This window comes from Lampetra planeri, chromosome 15, assembly GCF_965212315.1.
Source record: "Lampetra planeri chromosome 15, kcLamPlan1.2.h2, whole genome shotgun sequence".
Taxonomy (NCBI): domain Eukaryota; kingdom Metazoa; phylum Chordata; class Hyperoartia; order Petromyzontiformes; family Petromyzontidae; genus Lampetra; species Lampetra planeri.
In genome coordinates this window covers 8784410-8812006 of record NC_136121.1, presented here as the reverse complement: position 1 = coordinate 8812006, position 27597 = coordinate 8784410, and the positions used below count along the sequence as shown (strand labels likewise).

Below are 27597 nucleotides of genomic sequence, written 5' to 3'. Positions count from 1 at the left end.
TTCAGGTCTCTTGCTGAACAGTGCAACCCATTGTGTTCGAGAGCAGCCCACGGAAGCAGCCACCACAGAGCTAACCTCTGAAATCCAGACAGTAGGGGGCAGCACTTCCATGACAGTCAAATTAATATTTTGTTTTAATTCTCAGAGCTCAAATGTAGCCAAATTAAGTGGTTAACGCGCCAATTTTTAGTTGCAGTCATTGGTGATCAGACCGAGACCACCAGCCCACTATCATTACATGTGACTGAAATCTGCTTTTTGAGCTGGCCTCAGCGGTGCCAGCTCAGCACTCTGATTAGTGAGTCACCTGGCAGCCGCCTCTCAGCGCTGTTAAACTTCCCTGCGACGGGAGCTTCACATGGCACGGGGCAGCCGTGCCCCCCCTTCATTTGCAGCTCTGTGCAGCTTGGTGAGAATGCAACCTCCAGCACGTACCCCACTTGTTGCCGACCAGCACGGGGCAGCCGGCGTGCAGCGTGTCCCCGTCTGCCTCCCCGCTGCGCTTCAGGTTCCACCAAAACACGGCGGCATTCTGCTCCAAGCACGTCCGGGGGAAATGGATGCGGAGAATCCGTTGGGGGGGTGGGGTGGGGGTAAGGGGGGTGGGGGTGGAGGGGGTGGGGTAAGGGGTGGGTAGAAGTAATGCGGCAAACGGAATGGGAGCCCTTGCTGTTTTACATTTGACCGCTCACACAAGGGTACTTATCAAAATACTGCACGGGAAAAACAATGGTTTGCCACCTGCCGCTTCTAAGCGTCTGTGTGAAGTACAAAAAAACGACGTGAGAGTTGGGACGTTGTTAGACAATAAAAGGGATCGTGGGCATGTATTGATTTGTCCTCTTTACAATTCAATGAATTGATGCAGCGTCATGATTCGATCCAATTATTGATTATTGATATCTTGAGGAATTTAATTGATGTGTCATTGCATGCCTCGGAGGAAGTTGGCTGGATCAGTTTGTACACATTTTATTATTATTATTAGATACGTAGGTTGGTATATTTTGACAAGATATTTATGCTGCTGCGGCGACAGATGAAACAATCGGGGCAGGCGCCTTAAATCCTCCCAGCATCTGTCACCCCAGGAGTCAATCATCATGCGGTGGGGTAAAGTGTGGGTACCCTCGACCTATTCCAAGACTTTTTATTTCGATTTAAAGCTTTCGTGACTGCAGGGATTCATCTTCTTGGTTCTTTCGGTAAAGTCACGTAGAAGGGAAATAATAAAATAATAAAACATAATTAAATACAATTCTCACGACGTTTCGGCCACAACGCAAGCAGCCGTCCTCAGGTGAAGAACAGGGCTGTCGGAAAGACAGCTGTTTATTATGTTTAATTTTTATTATTTTATTATTTCCCTTCTACGTGACTTTACCGAAAGAACCAAGAAGACTATTCCAAGACATCAGCATGGAAGAGTAGACCAAAATGCCCTCAGGAGCGACTCTCCATAGAACCCATTCTCGTGGGGCCCCTTTCGCCAGAGTGGCGTGAGAAAGCAGTTGCAGGGCTGCACCTTTACCATCTCTCTGTGCTGTTTAATCATTACTTGTCGTACTTTTAACGAACATCAGAAGCGGGGGGAAAAAAATATATGAATTCATGTGCCGTGCCTTCCATAACACTTAATGTTACCTTAATGACTGGAACGCTGAAGTTTTTGTAAATGAATGCAGTGGAGCCACCCACCTCCACGGAGCTGAGCTGCGTGGCGAGAAGCAAACGGAGACGTAGAACGATCTGTCATCGATTGTACAGAGGATTCATGAACATGGTGAAGTGCCCGAAACGACAGATTGTGTCATTCCTGTGCGATACAATGGGTCAGATTCAAGCGCTGGCGAATACAGCACAGCGTCACATCTCCGTATATATTTGAACGTCACGTCATGTCCGCCAGAACAAATTAAGCGGCTAAGCCCAGGTGCGGTATTTTGGAAATGACGTAACCGTCACTTTTCCATCGATGTTCACTCCGAGACATTTTTCACATAATCCACCTGCGTGTCAGTCCCCGGCGAGTCGGATTCGTGACGTTGTCCCTGCGTTCCTTTCTGTAAGCATTTTTTTTTTGCTGAAAATGCTCAGGCACCTCTGCCACCAAAAATCGGCGTAAAATCCGACGATGCAATGTGCTTTTTGGGGCAATTCCTTCCCGAAGTGAATCTGGCCAAATATCTTTGCTCATAAAAGTCCGAATAATCCACGTAAAAATGCAAGTGCATGCCTCTCTCTTTTAGTTTTACGATGGTTTTTACGTGAAAAGAGTTTTACGAAATACCAGGGCCAACCCTGTGATCTTGAGAAGTTAAAGTATGAAACAAAGGTTGTGTAACTCACGTAAATTAAGATGGAGGCCACTCGATTCCCAGCTGGCATGCGATACAAGGAGCTGTTTTCAGACTGCGTAAAAGAAATGCATTCGTGGAGAATGGAATAAAAAGGAACACGCGCTCGCTTTTACGTGTCAATTATTTCAAAGTGCCAGCTAGTCATTCACAGCGCAACTGGTCCAGACAAAAAAATCTTGAGCGAAAAAAATCTCAAGAATTCAACAAAAATGTCAAGTGCTCAAGGCGACCAACACAAGTGTGCGTTAATTTTTTGTTAAGAAACTTTTAAGACTCGTCGTTAATTTGTTTCATGCAGCGAGCCATTGCGGGAGTTGGCACAGTAAACGAAACCGCAGATGGAGTCCATCCATATTCATCAGCATTTGTAGACAGGAAGGCTCCTCGTGTATGGGTGTTGCAAGGCAGTGAAAATCTGCAAAGCTGCCAGCCCTGGGCCCATCAAAGGAGATCATCATAAAGTGTCTCCTCCATTCAGGTACTGTCCATTTAAAGCAAAGGGGTGAGCAAACGTAGCGTGGTAAGCGCACTGCACGGTGCCTAGCCAGGACTCGGTCCCAACCCTTTGCCATTGCTGCACCAAGTTGCCATAGCCGCTCACAATCAATGCGTTGCCGTAGACAATTTACTGCAGCGATTACCCTAAAATCCCCCCCACAGTGAGCCACGGTTTTTTTTTTACTGCAGTCACTTTGCAAGCGAGCAAAGCTGAACGGCGGCGATTCCGGTCGCGCCTGTTGGGGCAATGCTAGCCGTGCCGGTGGACGAATGTGGACGGTGGTCTGGCTCACGGTGGCGTGGTCGTAGTGCGGCTCGTAGTGCCCGGCGATGCCGTAGTTGGACACCTGCAGCTGCTCCGCGTGCATGGGGCCCGTGTCCAGCCCCGTGATGGCCGCCACCCTCCGGTCGAGATGCCAGATGACGGCGTCTTGCTCCTGCTTGAGCCACGCGCTGCGTCGAGCCGCGCGGCACCGCGAGAACCGGCACGCGTGAATTGGATGCACCGTCTCATCGATTCGGGGCGTTGATTTTTGTTTTTATTTTGTTAGCTTTTTTTTTCTCCCAATAGCTCTCCGATGTTATTTTGGGTTTGCGCCACGTTTTGTTCGGGCTTCGTGTCCGACGTTAAGTCGATGGCCATACATACGTACGTGTACGTGCATGTATGTGGAACTTCTTTCGCACCGTATGTAAACAACCGTGCTAATCGGAGGTGCGGGGGCAAGGACAACAAACTAAACACAAAAAGCAACTCCAAAGAAACGAGTTTTCAATCTACGTTTACAACAATGCCACGCATAATCGACGTATGTTTCGTCTTTAATACCCAGCTGGAAGCGGGCGCCATACCCTGCAATTCCCTGCGGAAATGGCTCGGCGGCTACGGGAGGGGAACTGACCTCTGAACTCGAGGCAAAATGGCCGAGTGGCTGAGCACGTTGACCGCGGAAATCTGCGGCTGACTTGAGGGAGCATCGCAATGTTCAAGGACAGGGGAAACGTTTCTACCAAAACTGCCAAACCAACTTGCTTTGCTGGCCATAGCCGTTTCATTCATTTAACTTTCAATGTGGTTAGATTTTCTTTGCAGATAAAACAGATTTCATGGGTTTTGTTGTTTTTGTTTTGCTGGTGATGACGATGCACGATTGTTTATATGAAGTTTTCTCGTAAGAATGATACCGTGGTGAATTTCTATTTTAGATTTTAAAAAACATCTCACAGCACAGCTGAGACTGATAATCAATTTCATGAAGCCATGTTTTTTTCCCATCTGGCATGCAAAGAAGACGTTTGGTCCAATGTTTTCTTGGCGTGTTGATTTTATTCATTTAAAAGTTACTTTGGAAACAAACTTATTATCACACTTGTTTACAAACTCAGCTGCTCACGAATAAAGCAAACTTCTTCAAATTAGTTTTCATGGGAACCTAAAATAAAAACCACATTATTTTCCCTAACTCACACTGCTGTGGGTTCCGCGGGTATCAGGACACCCCTAACATGTTTAGATACGGCTAAGAGACTGGCACAATATTCATAATATTTATGAGTCCACTTTAACAAGGTGACAAAGATGCTGACTGTTACGATGACCTTTAATTGCAGAGTAGTGCGCAAACAGGCAGCTCAAAAACTTGAGTCAGTAGCCAGTAGTTGTGTAGAATTAACAGAATTATATGGCAGCAGAACTCCATTATCCATCAAACAAAGACAGTCACTGCATCGCCCGCTTTCAGATGCGCTTCTGCGGCCGTCTGGAGTGTTCCTTCCTTCGAATATTATAAAGCCACCGGAGCTAGGCACGTTCTTTAGAACCGCTTGTTGTGTTTAGTTTGTTGTCCTTCCCCCGCATCTCCGATTAGCGCGGTTGCCTACGTACGGTGCGAAAGAAGTTCAACACCCATACGTGCATACACATCCGCGATGAAGTGGAGGGTGAACTTCAAGGATGCTTTCCAAAACGTAACCAGCAATCGGCCAGAACCATTCGCTCGGAGGACACCTCCGGCTTCCAAAGCGGGGCCGCACCGATCTTCGTCACAATGCACTGCTCGTACGTCCTTACCTCTTGCTGATTCTGTACGACACTGTCGTCTGCTGTCCGCTGGATGCGACGACTGACCTCTGCAACTGCACAAGGTTAATTAGGGGAACACGTCGTTAAGCCTGCATCGTCACGGGCTACCGGCACCTCTTAAAATGTTCCATCAAGTCGCTGGGTTACACGCCGTTCCCATGCCTCCGTAATTGCACTCAAACCTCAAAACGCTCCAGGAGGAAATGGAGAAACAATGAAGCAATTAGGGGGCGGATGTGGTGTCGGCAGTGGCATTTCTGGTGTCCGGTGCGAGGAGGGATGGGTGGGGGATGGCTGCGGTGGTTTGCAGTGGAATTATCTGCTAATGGGGTTTGTGAGCCCCATGTGTCAAGCAGGTGGAGGCAGTGGGGGGTAATTGGAGAGAGAAGGCTTGCTTTTTCAATTTGTGGTCAATTAGAGACGTGGCCAATCCGTCTTAAGTTACACTTATTTGGCCACACCTGGAGTGGAGATATTTTGAAATGTATATTCTTGGGTTTTTTCGGTCAAGTCACGTAGGTAAAAAATTAAAACTCAAATTAATGAAAGTAAAATAAAAATCACGACGTTTCGGAGTCAACACAAGCTTCCGTCTTCAGGTGGAACCGTCACAGCACGATAGCTGTATCATTACTTGTGACGGTTCCACCTGAAGACGGGAGCTTGTGCTGCCTCCGAAACGTCGTGATTTTTATTTTACTTTTATTAATTTTAGTTTTAACTTTTTACCTACGTGACTTTACCGAAAAAACCCAAGAATATGAATCCTTGCAGTCACGAAAGCTTCAAATCTAGAATTTTGAAATTTGACTGCGTAAGTTTTCACGGTTGTGCCGCACAACTCCCCGATGCATTTCCGGGTTTTACCGCGCGGTGTTTGGTGCCAAGTCCGACGTTTTGCTCCAAGTGCTGTGACATTCTTCAAGCACGTGGAGAAAAACGTGGGACATCATGCCCAACAACACACGGATAATTACAACGCCCTGTTTATCACGCATCCCAACTGTCGAATCCTCGACACTTCTCCACTCACCCACCCACACTTGCAAACACACCCCGACGGGATGGGAAATTATATTTTCTAAATCGTAAACTGTAAGTAACGAGAGACAACAAAGCTCATCTTTGTTAGTCCCAGCTCTGGCTTTGGGCATCTGTTTTTCCACATTAGCATTTCTTTTATTGCTCAGTCAGCGTTGGTAATTCGGGTGAAAACATTTAAAATCGAATTGCCGTGCTTCTCGGTGCAATAAAATCCGGCGTTAATAATCCGCGTTTCCAACTGGAGCGCATCCTCCCAATAGGCAAAGTTTATGATGCAAACAAATGAAGAGCCCACCGAGATACTAAAGCTTCGTGGCTACAGCTATCGGGTGCCATATTTCACAGCCCAGAGACAAACAATCATATCAATGCTCAGTTTTATCGTAATCGCCATCATTCTCAAGGGGCCTGCGTGTTCATCTTCTTGGTTCTTTCGGTAAAGTCACGTAGAAGGGAAATAATAAAATAATAAAATAAACATAATAAAATAATTCTCACGACGTTTCGGCCACAACGCTAGCAGGATGGCTGCTAATAAAATAATTCTCACGACGTTTCGGCCACAACGCAAGCAGGATGGCTGCTTGCGTTGTGGCCGAAACGTCGTGAGAATTATTTTATTATGTTTATTTTATTATTTTATTATTTCGCTTCTACGTGACTTTACCGAAAGAACCAAGAAGATGAATCCCTGCAGTCACGAAAGCTTTAAATCGAAATTTGGGCCTGCGTGTTCTTCGCTGTTCCTGTCTTTAAAAACATTTGGCAGCTGAAAAAGCCTGGAGTGGCAAACTTATGTAGACGTGAGCACATAGCAAGTTGCCAGAAGATATTATTATTACTACAATAATAATAATTGAGAGGCCCTGTTTTCAATCCACCGCTGGATAAGGGCCACTTCCTATGCCTGCGCTGGTCATGGGAGATATTTGACCATACTTTGCTATTGCTGATTCAAGTTCATTTATTAGGTATAGCCCTGTGAGCCATTCGGCTCTTGAATCGGGTGCAACCGTAACAAACAAAAAAATAAAATATGAACAAAAAACATCTTAAAGTGAATATGTGACTAAGTGCAAACAGAAAATCCAAGAAAAGACAACAAAATATTGCAGAAAAAACACCGTACACCAACGCTGTGTGCAAAAATCCCAGTGAGATGCAAGTCAAACAACAACAACAACCACAAGACAACTTAGATTAAGGCGGGGACATAGCCATGGAAGCATAGAAGTACAGTAAAACAATGGCTTTGACTACTGCGTTGGCTTTCGTTGCTGTGCCGTGTTTAGCTCTGCGGCGCGTTATGGGGTTGCGCGCACGTGTTGCTTGGCAAGGCATCCTGCGCGAACCTACGCACTGCACTATCCCAAAACACATGGTGAGAACAGTGGACTTTACTGCACTGCCAACTCAAGTGCGCGCGCGTGTGTGTGTGTTTACTTTAAGTTTAAAGCAAAAAGGGGCAGACGTCTGTCTCCGTGCACAAGACGGGCGTGACCATGTAATCTGCGTGATTACACTTAGGCCCAATTGGCTGATGGATTAAACCGTAAAATAAAAACATCTAATCAGACTTTCACGCGGGGAACACTCGAGGCACTCGCAGAACCCCGACCGCTCTGTCGCCACCCGCCCCGCCCCCCCAACCCCCGGGCATCGTGGGGTGGACGCGGCTCACCATGGGAGCGGCGAGCTGCTTGATGCGCTCCGTCTCGTGGTCGTGCACGAAGTCGTGGAACAGGAGGACGCGGGGCCGCAGGCTCAGCAGCTCCTGCTTCACCGGCTGCAGGCGCAGCAGGGGGCTCCCGTTGTCCTCGTAGGAGCAGCCGAGCCGCGGGTCGCGGTACGCGTAGCGCTGCGTGCGGAGGGAAAAAGAAACGCACGGTTTGCGAGCGCCTATTGTACGCCGCTGGCGGTGTTATATGACAACAACAAAAAGACTAACGAAGGAACCCTTGCCATTGTGTTTTGGTGGCGTGTATGTTGTGTGCGGTGTAGCGGTTAGCTCGCTGGGCTACGAACCCGGTGGCCCGGGTTCGATTCCTGCTCATGGCCAACACCAGTGACGAGTATATGAACCCGTCCTGGGCCTCCCCTAGGTCGACTCAGCCTCAAACGAGCACCTAGCGCGATGTGTAAATATCACCACTCGGGGGTCAAAGGTGGCCTAGCGTGGTGTTCGTCACCCACCCCTTTGTGTGCCGTGCCGGCCTTCATAGGTTTTCCCAAACAGCACTTGCCCCAACAGTCTGTTATGGCTGCACAGAGTGTCTGTGTCTTTGTTGTGTGAGGGGGACTGGCGGTGTAGTGGTTAGTTTACTGCACGACAAATAGCCAGTTCTTTGTGTAAACATGAGCGTGAGCAAGTGGCAGACAGAGGCATACGAGCGTGCTGCTCTCCATACAACCTCCTCCTGATTCTAGAAGCTTTCATACTCTTAGGTTTTTTTCGGTAAAGTCACGTAGGTAAAAAATAAAATTAAAATTAATAAAAGTAATAATAGAAATAAAATAATCACTTGATACAGTAAATCTAGCTGTGACGGTCCCACCTGATGACGGAGACTTGTGTTGCCTCCGAAACGTCGTGATTTATTATTTTATTTATATTATTACTTTTATTAATTTTTATTTTTTACCTACGTGACTTTACCGAAAAAACCTAAGAGTATAACCTCCTCCTGCACAGTTCCAGCTTCAATAGGTGCTCGTTAACGGCACTTGCCCCAGCAGCTGTACGGCCATACAGGGGGGGGGGGTCGTTGCCTCGTGTGTGTGAACGGACGTGTGAGTGTCTGTCCTGGACCTCCCCCAGGTAAAACCATTCTTCACTCAATTCCTAGTGTGACATTTGAAAAGCAATGGGGAGGGGGGGGGGGTTAAGACAGCCAGACGCAGTCCTGGTTATACCACACACTTGTGTGCCATATGCCAGCTTTAATCGGTGCTCCTCAACACCACTTGACCCTACGCTCTGTGAGACTAAATTAGGGGGTCCTCCGTGTGCGAGTGTGTGCTCGTGTGATTGAGGGGGCGCAGTGGCGCGGCGGTTAGCGACACTGTGCCGCAATGCCGGCCACGTGGATTTCACGCCCTGCCACGGCTAACGTCATTGTTGTGATTTCCACGCCACGGCTGCCAACGTCAGGCGGCCCGAGTGAAATCTGAACGAGTTCTTCAAGTCGACTCAGCCTTGCATCGGCACCTGGTGCCAACACTAGCCAGCACTGGGGAGAACAAAAAAAAATGGGGCCGAGTGCTGGTGGTCGTGGTGGTGGTGGCCTTCATAAGTGCTCACTCCCAGCACTTGCCTCGACAATCCACACGGAGAAATACAACACGGATTTCTGTAGCACCTAAATGTGACCGCATCTCAAGACAATCTATAGAAACCAGTGGGGTGGGGGCATATTGATTTTATGGAGAGAGTTTATCCATAGGGCAAGGGAGACAGCAAATCATGGGAAGGAAGGCCTTCGGCCTAGACTTGACGAGGGCCCAGGGAGGTCTACAGCGCAGACGGCTATGGGAAGAGAGTTCCAGAGTGTGGGCGGCAGTCGAGGCGAGCGGGCGACCTCCCGCGTGAGCGAAGGTTGGCTGCACGTGTGTCTCTGTCACCTGGTTGCCGTGCGTGCGGCACAGGTACTCGTAGGCATCCCGCGTGCGAGGGTGAGTGCTGCGCGGACGGCCGACCGGCGAGGGGGCGACCTCCTGCTCGCCCGCACTGCCCAGCATCTTCACGTACTTCTGCAAGTTCTTCAGAACCCTCTGGTGTGCCGGCTCTGTGGGTGAGCGAACACAAAAAATAAACAAGTTTTTTATTTAGCAGGTAAGGCACCCACTGAGCAAAATGACTCTTTTTTTAAGCGTTTTTTTTCATAGATTTTACTGAACTTGATTCCTCTGTTTGTCCGGGTCAAATCTTGTAATCAAAATTTCGTCCACTTCCCGTTGTCCAATCAATTCCACATTTTGCACACGTACTCAGATCCGGTGACATTGCATGCCTGTATCAATTAAACAATTGATTCGCTACTTTTAAGCAATTTACATTTTGTATGGACACCGTATTATTTATATATATTTGTGTAGGTCAAAAACGCCGTGGTCCTTAAACTGTGGAATCGTTTCGCGCAAAAAGCAGGCGCCGCGTGTCTCAGGCGCCATTGACTTACTGCTCGACCGCGAGTTAAACGAAGTTGTTAATAAAACCGTTGTTTTTTAAAAACTTTTTTTTACGGAGTTTATTTCAGAAGCGACCTGGCCAATAAATGACAGCTCAATGAAGTGGCTTATCATGTGGACATTTCTAGCAGCCAAATACTCTAAACGCGTGTTTCTAAATGCGAAGGGAAATACCGGAGGACCCGGAGAAAAATCCACGTGACCACGGGGAGAACACGCAAACTCTAAATATACAGCAGGCGTCAGGGTCAGGATCGAACCCACGACCATCCTGTATACCAGGCGAGGTAGTTAACATCACTGGATAGGGGCACCCAAACCAGTCAGGTACTCGGCGAGAAGCGAGGCAAAATGTGCTCCCATCGTCAACCCACGCTGACCGGCATGGTGAAGTATGGTCAAACCCCCTCCCCCCACCATATACGATAACCTACATCATGGCTCCCAGTTCCCATCCACTACGGATCCACAAACCCTGACGTCGGTCAGGATGAAGGAGCAGAGCAGGGGGTGTGCTAAGAATCGCTGGCTACGAACAGGACACTTTCTCGATTTGAAAATTCATTATCTTGTGTTAATTCGTTTAGTAATATTTTAGTTTAATACTTGTTTGTGGAATACATTCATGGAATAAACGTTAACTTAAGTACAAATGAATCTAAGTTGCTTACCATATGAAAGCAGCTCTGCTGAAAGGTTCATGGCTTTCTGGATATTTCCAATCTGCATAAAAATATATATCACCGTGTTAGCGAAATAAAGTTTACAGCGAATCCCAACTGGAATTGGAGTTTGAATTGAGCTTGAATTAAGTAAAATGCACAGGCACAAACTCGTGTTCATTTTAATATTACCCGTATCATTTAGGGTCAACCAGGGAGTACGGAAATTGTCCTTCAACACCTCAGTATGGCTGCATTTTGCTCGCTCATGGTAAAACAAATTTAATACACGCTTTCATCCCGCAGCACTTTTTTTTCGGTAAAGTCACGTAGGTAAAATTTTCAATAAATAACATAAAATAGAATGAAAACAACACTTAAGCTGTTGTGCTTACGCTTCGTTGTCCCCACCTGAAGAAGGACGCTTGTGTTGCGCCCGAAACGTCGTGATTTAATTTTATTTTAGTCGTTAGCATTCTATTTTATTTTATTTATTGAAAAAATTACCTACGTGACTTTACCGGAAAAAAACAAAGAGTATGAATCCTTGCAGTCACGAAAACTTCAAATCCAGAATCCGAATATTTGTACTGGACGAATCCGATGAGCGATGAAGCTCTTTGTCACAATGTTAGGCGCCTGCATAATTTCATAGAACAGTCCTCCACTTTGAAAACAGGAAACTGTCAACATGGCACTTTCTTTCCAGTATCAAAATATAATATAATAGGTTTCACTATCTTAATTTTAGAACTTTCGTGACTGCAGGAATAATTATTTGGTTCTTTCGGTTAAGTCACGTCTAAAGATAAAATAATAAATTAAATTAAATAATAGAATACGACGTTTCGATTGCAACACAAGCAATCATCATAAGGTATAATGAAATAGCGACATAAAATATAACCAGAAAACTATAGACAGACATATTAGCAGACAGATATTACCAAGATACATAGCGAGAGCAACACAGGTAACAGAGAGGGGTGATCGTCTCTGTGGGGTGGCCTTAAATAGACAGAGGGGGGGGCGGAGGCAGAGAGAGGGAGGGGGGTTAGAGAAAAAATTAGCATATCAATTGGTGCTGCAAGAACGATTACACGGCAAGCAAGCCTGAAAATCAGGAGAAAGACACACTAAAATTAAATAACCTAGCAAAATATCGAAATGTAATGTAATACAACACAGAGGGTCGGTCAACACACAATTAACGCATAGCCTGGTTGATTACGTATTTCAAAGATTGCTAAGTTAGAATTTGAGTGTGAACATTCTAAAGAGGACACAGGCAGAGAAAACAAGTCGCCAGAGAGAGAGAGAGAAAAAAGATACGCTTAAAACTTCCCCGTAGAAGTGGTTCAATCTTCACTATGGGAACCTCATTTGCCAGTAAAAATATGATAATTGGTTCTTTACCCTTCTATCTGGCAACAAAAGGTGTCAGTTTTGTTGCCAGATAGAAGGGTAAAGAACCAATTATCATAGTTCAATCTTAATTTTAGAACTTTCGTGACTGCAGGAATTATTATTTGGTTCTTTCGGTTAAGTCACGTCTAAAGATAAAATAATAAATTAAATTTTCACTATATTGTAGGTGCTCACTCCGAGCTATAAATGCCCTGATACTGCATTGTCTTTGTGCCGTTCGCCCTTTGGCGTTCTAACACTCGGCCATAAAGACAATGCATACATTACCAGAGCATGTTTTCGTTTGCATGTTCACCACAGGTATGCAGGAGGTCGTCAGTTCCATCCTGACCCTGGTGCTCTATATCTGGAGTTTGTATGTCTCTCTCCCCGTGGTCGCATAAATTTTTCTCTGCAGTTCCTCCGGTTTCTCCCTCCACATTTAGAATCATGCGTTTAGAGTATTTGGCTGCTTTAAATTTCCACGTGATGAGCCACTTTGTGGAGCTGTCATTTGTGGCCAGGTCACTTCTAGCTCAGTGGGCCCCTTACCTGATAAAATAAAATTTGTAAAAATTCATCTTCTTGGTTCTTTCGGTAAAGTCACGTAGAAGGGAAGTAATAAAATAATAAAAATAAAACATAATAAAATAATAAAATAATAAAATAACCTTTTATTATGTTTTATTTTTTTTATTTTATTACTTCCCTTCTACGTGACTTTACCAAAAGAACCAAGAAGATGAATCCCTGCAGTCACGAAAGCTTTAAATCGAAATTTGTAAAAATTGTTAGAATCATAATGAATGATGAATTACGCTAATGTTCAAGGCAGCCAATAGGTTTTCAACGGGCAAGGCAAAGAGCCATGGGATTGATATGGTAAAAAAAAATTGTAAATTTTTTTTTTTATAAATGAGTGGCGGAGGGTGTTGGGGGAGGTAGTGGGCGGGAGGTGGTGGGCGGGGGGGGTGGGGGCGCTGGGGGGGGGGGGTAAGTGCGTGCCTTGAAGTGCGTGAACGCCAGGTGGTCCAGCGCGTCCACCATGCTGGCGTGGTCCTCCAGGCGCCGGGGCGAGCCGCGTCGCGCCCTGAAACCCAGCGCCGACAGCTCTAGCCAGGGCAGCGAGTGGTACCAGTCGCCCTCCTCGTACGCCACCTGGGAAGGAGCGTGGGCAGACGGGCGGGCGAGTGGCAACACCGGCTCAACAATCGCTGTAAGTGAATCGCTTCAACCGATGTTGCATGTAAGACAGATAGATGATAATTGTTTTTTTACCGTTCTATCTGGCAACAAAACTAACACCTTTTTTACGAGGAGTCATGTTTGCATAGACCACAATACCTGCAGCCATAATGCAAACAAAAAACATAACTCTGATAATATATGCACTGTCCTTGAAGTTGATTGGTCCACACCCGAGACAGCTTTCCTTAGAGCCTAGTTTCACATGGGTTGGACCAGATGACGTCAACTTCAAGGACAGTGCATATATTATCAGAGTTGTTTTTTGTTTGCATTATGGCTGCAGGTATTGTGGTCTATGCAAACATGACTCCTTGTAAAAAAATGTGTCAGTTTTGTTGCCAGATAGAAGGGTAAAAAATCAATTATCATAATTTTTTACTGGCAAATGAGGTTCCAATGGTGAAAAGACAGATAGATGTTCATTATTCAAAAGCATCCAAGAGCTACAATGAGAATAAGAGTCTCTAGTAAAAGGGAGACCTGGGTCACAATGGCGATGCAAAGCAATAAAAGGTGGAGCTAAAGGTGCGGTCGTGCAATTGCGTGCTCACGGCACTGCTGGCGGAAAGGCCTCCACTAGAGGGAGCTCCAGAGAGCCCCACTCGAGTGATATTTATCAAATTCTTATACATACAGCAGTGGCCACTCGTCCAGCAGTGGATTGTGCAGATAAATGTGTAAATCAGTGGCTTCTCACTCCACTCTGATAGAGGAGCAGGTGAGTTTTTCCACGCTGGGGTGACGCGGGCCAAATGGCTCAGCGGTTGAGCAAGCGGCTCGCAATCGAAAGGTTGAGAGTTCAAATCCTGGTTGAGGGTCGACTCAGACACATCATCCCCCCGGGGTCAATAAAATAAGTACATACCCACTTTGTGGATAAGTCAACGGTGGTTAAATCTTGACTTAAAGCTTTCGTGACTGCAGGTTTTCATATTCTTTGGGTCTTTCGGTAAAGCCACGTAGATAGAAAAATAATAAAATTATGACGACGTTTCGGCAATCGTCATCACCTGAAGACGACTGCTTGTGTTGCGATCGAAACGTCGTGATATTTTTATTATTTTTATATCTACGTGGCTTTACCGAAAGACCCATAGAATAGTGTTTTTTTGTGGGATAGGCTCTCCCCAGCCATAGGAATGTGGAATTTTGACCACTGGGTCAGGGTCTGCAAACGGGCGAATATCACTGCTGCAATGCTCATTTGAGAAAGGAAATCACTTGACCTTGCATCCGAACATATTATTAAAGCAGTGACGAGATGTTAACTGCCTCGCCTGGCATACAGGAGGTCGTGAGTTCGATCATGATCCTGACTGTATATGTGGAGTGTGCATGTTCTCCCCGCGGTCGCGTGGATTTTTCTCCGGGTCCTCCGGTTTTTCCCTCCACATTTAAAAACGTGCGTTTAGACAGTATTTGGCTGCTGTAAATTTCCACGTGATAAGCCACTTCGTTGAGCTCTCATTTGTGGCCAGGTCGCTTCTGAAAAAGAGCTACACAGCTCAAGTGGATCTGACCTGGTAAAAAACAAAAAAATTCGTTTCAACGTGTAAGAATGAATCTGCACCAGAATGAATGACAAATTATTGTTAATGTTCAGGGGGCAGCCCATAGGTCTTCAACGGGCGGGCTAACAGCCGCCGTGATCCATCGCGGACCTCTCGCGGCGCACCTTGCCAAGGTGAAAGCAGTCGTCGGCGGAGAGTCTGGCGGCCACCGTGGCCCCGAGCGCCAGGCTCGCAGCCTGGCTGCGGAAGCGCCCGGCGGCGAGGGCCCGCGTGTCCAGCGCGTACACGTCCTGGGCGCGCATCAGGGCCCGCGCAGCGCCCTCCAGGTCCACCGCGCCTGGCATGGGGCCCTCCGCGTAGGCCTCCTCCAGCACTGGAGAGACGGGATGCGTGGTGGGTCGGGGGGGGGTGGCACCAGGGAGAGGACCATTCAATTATAAACTTAATCATTTTTATTTTACCGGGTAAGGTTCACTGAAAAAATGCAGCCCCTGCTGTGTTGAGTTGGCTTTAGCCTCCTCACCTGCTGATTGCACAAACCCCCTGCTCATGAACAATTAAGCGTTGGGTGTCGCATATTTTCCTGTTATACATAGGGGGTGAGAGCTAGAGCATAATGCATGCATCACACTGTTTAAGCGTTGAACATTCGATGAAAGTTTATTTGAAAATGAGGTTTCGTATGCCTCCCATCGTTTAAGCAGGGCCACGCTGCAGAGTTGTCTCAGGGGCGATTTAAGTCGCCAGCGCAGCGGGCAGCAAGCATCTTCCCTACGGCGCCAACCCTCGAGGTCCCTGCGGGCAAAGCCCTCAAACGAGTTCACCTCCTAGGGGTCTTCCATGCACCCCCCCCCTGACCCCCCACTCCCCCCCCCCCTCCTCCCCCGCGCACTCCCTATCCCCCAAGTCTTGACAGCAACGGTCGATCTGACGCAGCCGCAAGGCCCGTGTGTCGCCCCCTCGGCTTCCTCCTCCCTCCTCCACCCCACGGGGTTCTCTATCTCCGAGAAGCCGGTGGGGTAGGGTCAGCCGAGGGGAAGCCAGACCCGGGAAGACTCGAGGAGTGGAGCGCAATGGGGGAACCGCGGGCCAGTGTTTAAAATTGAAACGCACATTTGGAGTTGGTTTATTATGTTATGGCCATGCCTGATATTACACAGGGCTGTTGAAAAAAGGGTCCCGCATTGCCGCTTAACCGCCGCTGCGAGCCGTGAAAGTGTGAGTGCGTGTAACTAAAGACGGGCGCCTGCGTGCAATCTGTGTATATCGCGGTGTCTATGGCAACATCTAATGGTTGATTTTTTTGTATTAGCACTGTATGTAGAATGGAACGACCGAAAGACTTTTGTACGCACTTGGTATGTGGCCCTGGGTGTACAACACCAGCGTGTGCGTGCATGCTTCGTGTGATACGTGTGTGTGTGTGCGCGCAGGCGAATGATGTAGTGGTTTCCACACGGCACTATTATTCCAGTGACCCGGGTTGATTTCTGGACGAGGCAAAGAGTGGCAGTGCCAAATGGCATTGGGGCCTTGATCTGGGCTCCCCATAGGTTAACTAAAACCTCAAAATGAGTCCCCGATGCTGCGTGGTCACTGGGGAAACGAAGGCATCCAGGCGCGTGTGGAATAGGTATGTGTGATGTGTGGGAGAACAGGCACACCGCTTCGCGTGAACTCGAGTGCGTGGGACAAAAACCACGTCCGATTCGAAGCTCGCAAGCAGCTGCGCCCAGGATTGTTCCGTATGCGAGACCGCTTGATTTATCTCGATATCCTATCAGTATGTAGATATAACACGACGCAGGTGGGTGGAATTCCGAACTCGGGATGCGACAGCTCTGCGCCTGCCAGGCTGTGCAAGCCGTGCCCAAGCGGGCCGCCCGGTCGATGCCGAATGCCCGCGCACAGAGGAAAGTCGTCGGAGGCCAACCGAGAATCAAAAAAACGTGTGCGTCGCGGGAAGCTGCCAGAATTGCGTTAAGAGGGGGAAAGTGCCTTATATGGCCATGCTAGGATTTACACTTTTAGTTCTTCTTGTTAAACGTGTTTTTCTGACACTACCATCGAAAGTCAATCCACTGCTGCGTGAAGGTCTCAGCCCCCCCTCCCCCCACCCCCACCCCAGGGCCATTTCCATCCTTCAAGAGCCCCACGAGGCGTCAATCCACCTGGCACCTGCAACACGTGCGGGCCGATCGCGTCGCTCCGTGGCCGAGGTGGAGGCGTTTTTCCCCCTTCTCACGGATTTGCCTTTAAATAACGGCGGCCGTTTCCCTCGCCAATGCAAGTCAAAGGAAGGCGCTTTGCTCGTGCTGTGGAAGCGAGTGCAAACGTGCCGCTTATTTTCTTACTAAAGCAGTGAACGCTAAGGGTTTCTTGACTGGGGGTTATGGCACGCACCGCGAAATGCCCCCGGTGGATTAGACCCCCCCACCCCCTCACATTTCCCGAGCACTCCGTCTGATTTAGGGCGTTATTCTGAACTGTCACTGAAAAAATGCGTTCTAAATATAGGTGTGATACTACCGCACTGGGATTTCGCGATTGTGCCGCACAGGATCTCCGGGTTGCGTTTTGCAGGTGCGCCACCGGGTTTTGTTCGGCACGGCATCCGACGTTTCGCGCCCGTAGCTTCTTAAGCATGCGAAGCAAAAGGTCGGACATCGCCGCCGAAACAAACGCGTGGGCACGCAGCTGGAAACGCCTCTGAGAGATGTGCGCGAGCGCATTTTGACTGCTCGAGGCGTTTCGCTCGCTTCAACGGAATTGCGGCATGGAATACACGTGCTCACCTTACACGCACGCGTTTAAGTACAAAGCACCGCATGCTCTGCACGGTTAGTAAACGGCAATGATACGTTGCATACTAGATCCACACATTTGCACATAATAGTACGAACGTTTGTCCACGTAAAACAATATATATAATCTACTTCCCCAAGTCCATAAGCATGTGTTTTCCAGCAGCTTTTGATTAGGGTGAGAAGAGGCATCATCACTTCAGGCTTTCTCAGCGTTCGGAGCACTAAACAAATGCCGCTGGGTTCCCAGATGTTGACGGTAATAACACAAGGGGCGTTACGGTGGTGAGATATTAACTACCTCGTTTGGTATACAGGAGGTCGTGGGTTCGATCCGAACCCTAACGCCTGCTGCTGTATATTTGGAGTTTGCGTGTCTCTCTCTCCCCGTGGTCGCGCGGATTTTTCTCCAGGTCTTCCGGTTTGACCCTCCACATTTACAAACACGCGTTTAGAGTATTTGGCTGCTATACATTTCCGCATGATAAGAAACTTCGTCGAGCGATCATTTGTGATAGCCAGGTCGCTTCTGATAAAAAGTCTGTATAGCTAAGTGAGGCCTTACCTTGTTAAAATAAATAAATATCGTTTTATAGTTTTCTTCAAACTAAAATGATGGCGAACATTCAGAGCACAACAGCAGAATTCTATAACCTGCATACGGTTTATATCAATGATTGCGTGCCCTTTGAGTTGTCAAGACTGGATGTGGTTATGTTTTATACAAAAGTCATTGTGTTTTTTTTGTCATGTAATAGTTCTATTCTAGTATATATAACCTTGAATACTTTTTACCGTTCAGTGTTTTGAGCGTGGGAAGAGCGCGATATAAATCAAATGCATCATTATTATGGTTAACAACAGGTAAATCTCATCTGCCCATGGGCATGAGCGGTATATGGGGACACGAGAATATGTGTTGGCTGGTTTAGGTGTCTCAAAATAAATTAACGCGGATCCCGCATGGAGCCATACAAGGCGTGTGTGACAAATGTGCTGTAGCTAGCGAGCAGCGATGAAAGTGACCACGACACTCAAGGAGCTCCTTCTGAGCCATTTCTATCATCACACACACACCCGAGCCACCTCTGTCTCTCCACGTGCTGATGTTCACCACACCACTGCATCGGGTGTTAATGAAAAGGTTGTATTTACTGTGGCGGTGCAGTGGTTATCACACCGCACGTTGAATGCTGTCGTCCCAGTTCGAATCCTGGCCTTTGGCTAACAGTGGCGGAGTGGTATCTGCATTGGTCCCGAACTAAACCCCCTTCAACCCACATAGACCACCGTGGTAAAGTATGGTCAAACTACCGGCATGACCATCATGGTGTAGGAAAGCCATCATCAAGCCGTGGATTGACAAAGGGCTGCGTAACATTGAAACATGACCCACTGGTCCTCCCAGATCAGGTGCAGCTACCAATGATATTTATATATGTATGTTGAACTTCTTTCGCACCGTGCGAAATCGTAACCATGCGCTTGCACCACTTATGCAGACGCGCGCACACAAAAAAAGACAAAGATCCCCCATTAAGCTTGTAACAGACTGTTGGGGCAAGTTCTGTTAGCGAGGACCTATGAGGGCAGGCACGACGCACGAGGGGGTGGGTGGCCAGCACCACGCCCGGCCGCCTTTGTCTCCCCACTGGCGATGTTTACACACGGCACCAGGTACTCATTTGAGGCCGAGTCAACCTAGGGGAGGCCCAGGACCGGTTCTGATCATCGTAACTGATATTGGCCATGAGTGGGTTCATAGCGCAAGGAACTAACTGCTACACTGCCGCTCCCCACCACTTAGGCCAATACCAACACCCACCATTCGCCACTAAGTGATGGTGACGCCACCACGACGCCTGTGCCAGGCCAGGTGCACTTTGAGGCCACGTGAAGTGTCGAAGGCTCGCTGGCAGGAGCTCTCGGGACAGAGCCAGATGCCATGGGTTGGCTGACCGAGATGACTGGCAGATGCACCAGCTGTGCCCCCCTACTGTGCCACTTAGGCAGACGCGCACATACACGCGCGCACACGCCGTTGTGATGCGCACACGAACACGCACGCGCGCGCACCGCGCATGTTGTCGTCCGCTGCCGGGCTGTGCGCCACCCGTGCCCACTCCAGGTGCAGGCGCTTGATGAGGCCGAAGGCGTCGAGTGGGTTGGTGGGCACCGCGCCCTCCGTGCCCGCGACCCGCGCGTTGTAAGCCCGCTCGTGCGCCCGCTGCACTTTGTTCAGGAACCTGGGAGAGGAGGAAGCCATCATTGATCCACTGCTAGATGAAGGCCGCCCCCCCCCCCCAAGCCGTCGCCATTCCCCCCTCCCCGCCTCCCCCACCAGTCCCGCAACTGGAGGATCCGTCCAGGTTACAGCACGCGATCCAATTTCGTACCTCCATCTCCACGGTGGGCGTCCTCTCGAGCAGGTGTCCTCCATTGTCTGCCACTCTGCTGTTAGTTTCAACCACCAGCCATCGTCCCTTTTCTCGCGAAGAAATTGCCCGTGTGGTTGTTTTTTTCAACGTTCAATCGTGGACTTTCCTACCTTCCGGACTCTCAGTGTGGAACTCCGCTAATGTGCTGTTGATGGCATGAAGTGAAAACTCAAATTGGATGTTATGGGGGGGGGGGGTGGTGGGGGTGCGGGTTGTACAGTGACCAGGTCTGAGACCATTGACTTGCTGCACAGAGGCCTGCCTGGGGCTACAATTGAAGCTGTGGCTCTTGCTTCGACTCGAGTGGAGAATGTGCTCATGGCTCCTGGGGACACTTATCACGGGGCTCATCGATCACTCCTCTTTTTCAGCCTGTGGTTGCAGAGACATAATTAAGTATCAAGCACTTAACGCGTTTCTCACGCTCTCTGGGCAACTGTGGCCGGACTCGCACACTCGTGGACCTCCGAACCCGAGGGCAATGGTGGGCAGGAAAGTGCATGTGTATATGGTAGAGCCAGCCCAGTGTTTCCACACAACGACAACAAAAAAATTGCTGACATCAAGTCGAGCAGCTACCACTAAATTCGCCAAAGTGGCATGTTAATCCAGCGGGAAATGGATGGCATGTTTCCCAGGTCCACCTTTTTCTATTTATTATTTTATTTTTCAACAATTTTATCCCGATTTTGCAAATATGCATCACGTAATGAGACAGAGAATCCATCCATATCGCTCACAGAACAGTGCAGCTCTTCGCGTTAGAGAGAATGGCGGACGGAATCAGATTCCGCCGAGCTAAACTCTGAAATTAATTCGAGTGAACTCTGGTCCACACAGTAGGCTGCAGCAATGTCCCTCTCACTCAGCCAGGGAGGGTAATGTTTTCCATTCAAATTTAGCACCATTAAGCTCCTGGCCTGACCATCAAGTCACTTGGATTTGAAGCAAAATTATCAGCAGTGCCATCTCAAAGCTGACCTCTAAGTAACCCGGCCACCTCCATCTAGGTGTTCGTTAATAAATCAAATTTTCTGTCGATGGATTGCCACATGCTTATGCGCAAAGGCTGCTACTCCTTTGTGAGTATTTAACAATATATGGACCAGAATAGGGCACTTAACCGCACGTAAAGTCAAGAGAGGTCAGGACTGGCCCCTGCCATGGCAGTGTGGAATTTCCAAAAGCTATATCTTGACCGTGGCTCAAGTGTAAAGAAAGCATGAACAACTTAGACACAAACTTTTGTTCAACATAATCAAGGCGTGCAGGTCTCTCAAATGCTAAAGTGTATCACATTATATGCAAGTGGTGCCACAGACGTCATCACGAGACAGTTGCGTTTCCGTTTATAATTCACAGCCGGCTGTGAATCGACCTGTGTCGAGGAGTGTTACTTCAGTCGCCCAAACGCTTTGGTTCTTTCGGTGAAGTCACGTATATAGAAAACTAATAGGTGCTACGTCAGCAGTGTTTGCTTCACCTGATGACGGTTGCTTGCGTTGCGATCAAATCGTCGTGATCTATTAATTTTCTATCCACGTGACTTAACCGAAAGAACCAAAGAGTATAGGCTACTGAAGTAACGAAAGCTTCAAATAAAGATTTAGTAGCTCACTTTATACACAAGCTCGCCTCTGTTATGTAAATGCCTTTCAAAGAGCGTTCGTTAGATATCAGCACGCAATTCTCTTGTCGTCGCGAGCTTCGTGACAAACCATTCGTGACCAGCCCCATCAACTCGCCGCATCTTGAGAATCCGGCCGAAACCCAGATTCGAATTCATGATCTCAGCAGTGGTGCCCACTTGGTGCTCCGACTCATTGAGTCGCCCGGCAATTTCTCAGACGCTAATTATCAATGCATCAGTTCGTGGACTGGTAGCGATTTTTAAGGCCCACGTTAATTTCATAAAATCGATTTTGGATTTACTTTATTTTTGCCTTCAGCCTGACCTTTGCGAGCACTGAATTGCATCTTCATTTTTTCTGGTAAACAGCATTACACCCCTTTGTCAATCCACTGCTGGATGAAGGCAACCCCCCCCCCCCCCCCTCGTTGCTGGGGGTTGTTTGACCATTCTTCCCCACGCCGGCCCATGCGGGGTTGGAGAAGGGACGGGCCTCGGGACCCGTTCACATATCGCTGATGTTAGTCGTGGCCGGGAATTGAACGACCGTACGGTGCTCATATGGCCGGGTTCATAGCGCAGTGCGCTAACCACTGGACCACCGCTCTGCCCCCACACATGCATTTAAACCTGCACGACGTCTGCTGTGTCTATTAACAGCCAGAGATCCTCTGCCCCCTGCTACCACGGGGTGTAAATCCATTACCCCCGTACCAACCCGCCCGTCTCTAATCACACACTCTCTCCCTTGCTCCCACTGCCTGGGTAAGTTCTTAAAACAATTCATCATTCGTATATACGGTATTGTTTTTAACCTGACCTTTGCGAGCGCTGAAATTCACATTAATTTGAAGAAAAAGAGGAACAAAACGAAACGGACATTTGTGAATCAACTGCTGGATGAAGGCATTCCCGAAGCCATGACGGCCACAGAGGCTGTGTGAAACAGGTGGCGTTTTTGTTTTATTTGTTTTTTTTTCAGGCTACAGTCTACGTTATAAACTGCCAGTACACTCACTCCGATTAAGAACCAGGCTACAGTATTATTTTTATTATTTTTATTCACTTTATTTTTATTATTTCCTTCTATCTACGTGACTTTGCCGAAAGAACCAACGAATATACTTCACCCCGCTGGTCAATGCGGGTTGGTTAAGCGGCTGAGGTCTAACTCAATCTCTGCCGATGTTCGCCATGATTGGGAATCGAACTCCGTTTCCCAGTGGCACCGGCCAACACCACACCGCCCGGTCACCACATCCGGAAGAAGCATGCACCTCTGCGTTAGAGTTCATCACCAGAATCATCATCAGCAGCAGCAGCCGTGAGCAATACATAACTACATGAAGGCAATCTATCGTCTTACGCCATTCATATACGGTTTGGTCACCGACCAGCGTGGTGAAGTATGGTCAAACAATCGATTTGGCTGACAGGACACCGGGGGGGGGGGAGGGGCGTGGAATGAGGGGGCCTTCATTCAGCAGTGGATTGACACCGCACGTACAATGTGGATATATTATAATACGGCGTCTCAACGTAACATCATCCCCGGCGGACAACAGCGAGACACGCGCATCCCGAGTAAAGAACGCGCATTCGGTAGTAACAATTATTCAGAGCAGACGGTGGAGGGGAGTCGGTTTGACGAGATGGGGCGAGGGGAACCCGACGAGGCGACTCACCTGCGCAGGTGCTCGAGCCGAGTCTCCTCCAGGGACAGGTACTCCCCCAGTTTCTGCACCAGTCTCTTCTCGCTGGACACGGCCGCTTGGAGGTCAGACAGCGCGGTGAACATATCCGATCCCTGCGCAGATGACCCAACCGATCGGACGCTAGCGCCGCACATCACCATCGCCCCCAACATCGCCATCGTCGTCGTCACAACCACCGCCATATCATCACCACCACCACCACAGTCGACGGTGGTCGAGGCAGCAGTCAGCAGGGTCGGAGGCGCAGGGAGCTGCGGACGCGCCTCGCCGAAAGGAGCAGGGGGAGTGGCTGGAGATGAAGCGTGGGAGCACAGAGTCGCGAGGAGGAGGAGGATTAGTAGAAAGGAGGGATGAGAGGTGGGAGAAAAGAGGAGCAGAAGGAAGGGCGCTGGTGTGGCTGAAGATGAAGCCGAGACGCAAAGGAACGCAAAGAGGATGAGCGCACGGAAGAGGTGAAATCCCGGGGAGAAAGAGGTGAAGGAGGAGGACGATGAGAATCTTCGAGTCTCCCGGTGGACTTGGACGACTGTTCGCAAAGGGGAGTGGGAGTTAGCCTCGATCCGCTTGCTGCTCAGTGCATTTGCTGGCGCTGCGTGCCGACTACCTCTCCTAAAGTTTCACGCGCAGCAGTTGTGCGGCAGAGCCTCTTCTGATGCACGTGCAGCGGTGGTGCAAGTGGCAGGGGGGATGGGTGGGAGAGTGGGGGTTGGATAAATGACTCCGTGGCCGGAGGGGGAGGAGGGGGGTGGGGTGACACGAGGAGGAGGAGGAGGATGAGGGCGTGGCGCCTTACTCGATGATCATCGTCGTCATTATTATCGTCAGTGGGCTGTGGTCTGTTCACTGCTAGATGCATGTCTTCCCAATTCCTAGTGCGTCTCTCACAGTTGCGTCTCTCACGATGATATAAAAAAAAAATACTAGCGCCCGAACAGGGACTTGAACCCTGGACCCTCAGATTAAAAGTCTGATGCTCTACCGACTGAGCTATCCGGGCTCTTAACTCCAGCGCCTTGTTGTGATCTTTTAACCTTCATCTCAAATGAAGCGTTGTGATGATGAACACGTGCGTTTGTTGTGTGTAAACTACAGTGCATCCATGCAAAACAACATCACAAATAACACGTGCGTGTCTTTGCATAACAAGTGACGTATCCATAACATGAATAAATTATATCCACTAAATATCCGTTAATCACGATTCTTAACCACGTTCATTCTCAGCCATGGTCTATCAACTGCTAGATGCAACAATTCATCTATAGCCCCACGGTGGCGATATGTTAACTATCTCGCCTGGTCTACAGCAGGTCGTGGGTTCGATCCCAACCTTGAGCCTGTATATTTGAAGCTTGCATGTCTCTCTCTATCCCCGTAGTCGCGAGGATTTTTTTCCGGGTTCTCAGGTTTTTATCGCCACATTTATAATCACGCGTTTAGAGTATTCGACTGCTCTCAATGTCCACGCGATAAGCCACTTCGATGAGCTATCATTTGTGGCCAGGTCACTACTGAAAAATTAACCCGTAAAAACAAAGTTTTTCACTATAAATCCTTTATATGCGTGGCGGCTAGAGTCCTCTCGTCCTCTGGCTTGAGATGGCTGCCACCTATGGGTCAGATGATTTCCTCCCACCATTAAGCAATTGGTAATTAAATATAATATTTTTTGTTCCTAAAAAGTGTACAAATTTGGAAAAAAAAATTCACGAAAAGTAATTGTCACGCACAACGAGTCTGTGAGCAAAATGTCAGCTAGATTGGATCACGGGAAGTGGGTTAAAAAACGACCAAAAGATTTGCATGGTCGTAAGCGCACAAGCAAGCAAGCAAGTGAACTTAATATAAAGGATTTAAAAATAGCCACAATGCTCAGTGGACCTTACCTAGTCATTTTTTTTTTAAACATCGTTTTAGTTTAATTTAACTTATCTACGGCGGACGTCGCCTTGAGCTCCTTCCCTCCGTTGGCTGCCACTCTGGTTGGCCTCGACCACCGCCTCCACAAGCCGAGTCTACACCAACGGGGAGCGACCAGACTTTGAGATCGAAACGCCGACGCAAATCATTCGGGGCAATTTTTTTGTTTCACGCCAGCAGGGCCCTCACCTATAGCCTCTCCCTCCAAAGTGCAACGCTCATTGTTTTACTGAACTTAAACAATTTTTATTTTATTTCACCAGGTAAGGCCCACTGAGCTATAGTGGCCTATCGCGTGGAAATGTATCGCAGCCAAATACTCTAAACGCGTGATGTCGATTCTAAATGTGGAGGGGAAAACCGGAGAAAAATCCACGCGACCACGGGGAGAGAGAGACACCGCAAACTCCAAATATACAGCAGGCGTCTGGGTCGAGATCGAACCTCCTGTACACCAGGCGAGGTAGTTAACATCTCGCCACTGTTAAAGTAATCTGGAATGTAGTTCATATGAATGTCCAATTCGTTTTCATTTAATAGTGAAATAACAAGTATGCATTGATGCACAGCGATACCCCGATTGACGTCTCCCCCTTTCACGTCGTTTCGCAAATACGTCGTCACTTCATTAACACCGCTGCCTGGTTTGCGTCGCCTCGACCCCCACACTTACGTCGCTGACAACATCGTCCGTCCTTTCTCGTTATCCGTCGCCTCTCAGCCTTCGTCTCCATCTACCCTGTCAATTGCTTCGATATCGATATGCGTTGCGCCTTTCGGGAACGCATCCCCAACGTAAACCGGGGTATTGCTGTATATTTAGTGGCGGCACGGGGGGGGATATAAAGGCAATCTTGTTCATCCTTACAGTGAAAAAAAGCGGGGACGGGCACAGCATCCGTACCCCCCCCCCCCACCACTCTGTGTTTCCACAATCCATGGGGGTCGGGGCTGCAGGAGGAGGTTATGATGATGATGGTGGTGGTGTCTGCGATATGCGTCGAGGAGGATGGATTTAACTCCGAATGGAAGAGGTACTGGGCGGTGGTGGAGAACGACGGCGTTGTTCGTGGCAGCCAAACGAGAGAGGAAGGCGACAGAGAGGACGCCCCAACGCTGCGAAGAAGCTCGATCGAGATCAGCTCGTGCGCTGGACCCACGCGGATAGTACCGACGGTGCATCAGCACGGTCGTGAGGTGACGATGATGGAACGAGTCCGTGAGGGATCGCCATCATCGTGATGGTGATGGAACGAGTCCATGAAGAAGCGCGTGACCCACAGACGATTATATTCTTGGTTCTTTCGGTAAAGTCACGTAAAAACCCCCAACAATTTAAATAAAATGAAAAGAATAAAATACAATTAAAAACATTTTAATAAAAAAAAAATACATTGAAAATAATAAAAGCAGTGGGTTTTTTGCTTTTATTATTTTCAATGTATTTTATTATTTTATTGTGGGTTTTTTGCTTTTATTATTTAATTTTATTTATGTATTATTATTTTTATTACTTACATTTTATTTTCAAGAAATATTTTTACAAAAATTATATCTACGTGACTTTACCGAAAAAAAAACAAGAATATGAATTCCTGCAGTCACGATGGTTTCAAGCCACAGACGATCAATTATCGGTTCCTCCCCGGCTGAGCCCGAGCCAGCGATGTGCCGCGCATGAGGAATTTACGAACGGCGTCTCTATTTTTGTGGCTCAACGTGAAGTCGATAACTTCAACGCGGCCTTTGAATGCAACTTGTGTGCTGGGAGTAACCACCACATCACTCCGCCCCCCACCCCGAATGTGCCCCATCGCGTCTGAAGTGGGAAGATAAGCAGGCCTTCAGCCGAGTTGGAACTTGGATGAGTGATCGCCCGGCGTGCCATGTGGTGGTGGTGGTTGCGTGCGCACTGCGCTGTGAGCCCTAGGGGCTGAGTGCGATTCCCGGCACAAGGCTCATTGACATCTGTGAGGAATATGTGAGCCGGGCACATGTCTCTCCTAGGTCTGCTCAGCCTTAAGTTAGTGTCTGGTACGGTGTGTAACAAAAAAGAATATCAACACGTGGGAGACAAAGGCGACCAGCC

General features: G+C 48.3%; 1 protein-coding gene and 1 non-coding gene across 2 annotated transcripts in view; both read right to left on the bottom strand.

Moving 5' to 3' along the window:
* The window catches only part of P4HA3 (prolyl 4-hydroxylase subunit alpha 3), a 29319-nt gene extending 5084 nt beyond the window's left edge, over window positions 1-24235 (bottom strand). The window contains exons 1-12 of the mRNA XM_078601005.1: window positions 23559-24235; window positions 19882-20051; window positions 15166-15374; window positions 13248-13400; window positions 10845-10896; window positions 9607-9770; window positions 7667-7843; window positions 4930-4994; window positions 3152-3311; window positions 2350-2412; window positions 1645-1713; window positions 436-532 (exon numbers count right to left, since the gene is read on the bottom strand). Of these exons, the coding sequence (XP_078457131.1) occupies window positions 436-532; window positions 1645-1713; window positions 2350-2412; window positions 3152-3311; window positions 4930-4994; window positions 7667-7843; window positions 9607-9770; window positions 10845-10896; window positions 13248-13400; window positions 15166-15374; window positions 19882-20051; window positions 23559-23770 (1591 nt within the window). The 5' untranslated portion in view covers window positions 23771-24235. The remainder of the gene's footprint in view (window positions 1-435; window positions 533-1644; window positions 1714-2349; window positions 2413-3151; window positions 3312-4929; window positions 4995-7666; window positions 7844-9606; window positions 9771-10844; window positions 10897-13247; window positions 13401-15165; window positions 15375-19881; window positions 20052-23558) is intronic.
* A 277-nt stretch (window positions 24236-24512) lies between these two features.
* TRNAK-UUU (transfer RNA lysine (anticodon UUU)) lies at window positions 24513-24585 on the bottom strand. The gene has a single exon. It is a non-coding gene; the product is annotated as a tRNA-Lys (tRNA).
* Window positions 24586-27597: the final 3012 nt, after the last annotated feature.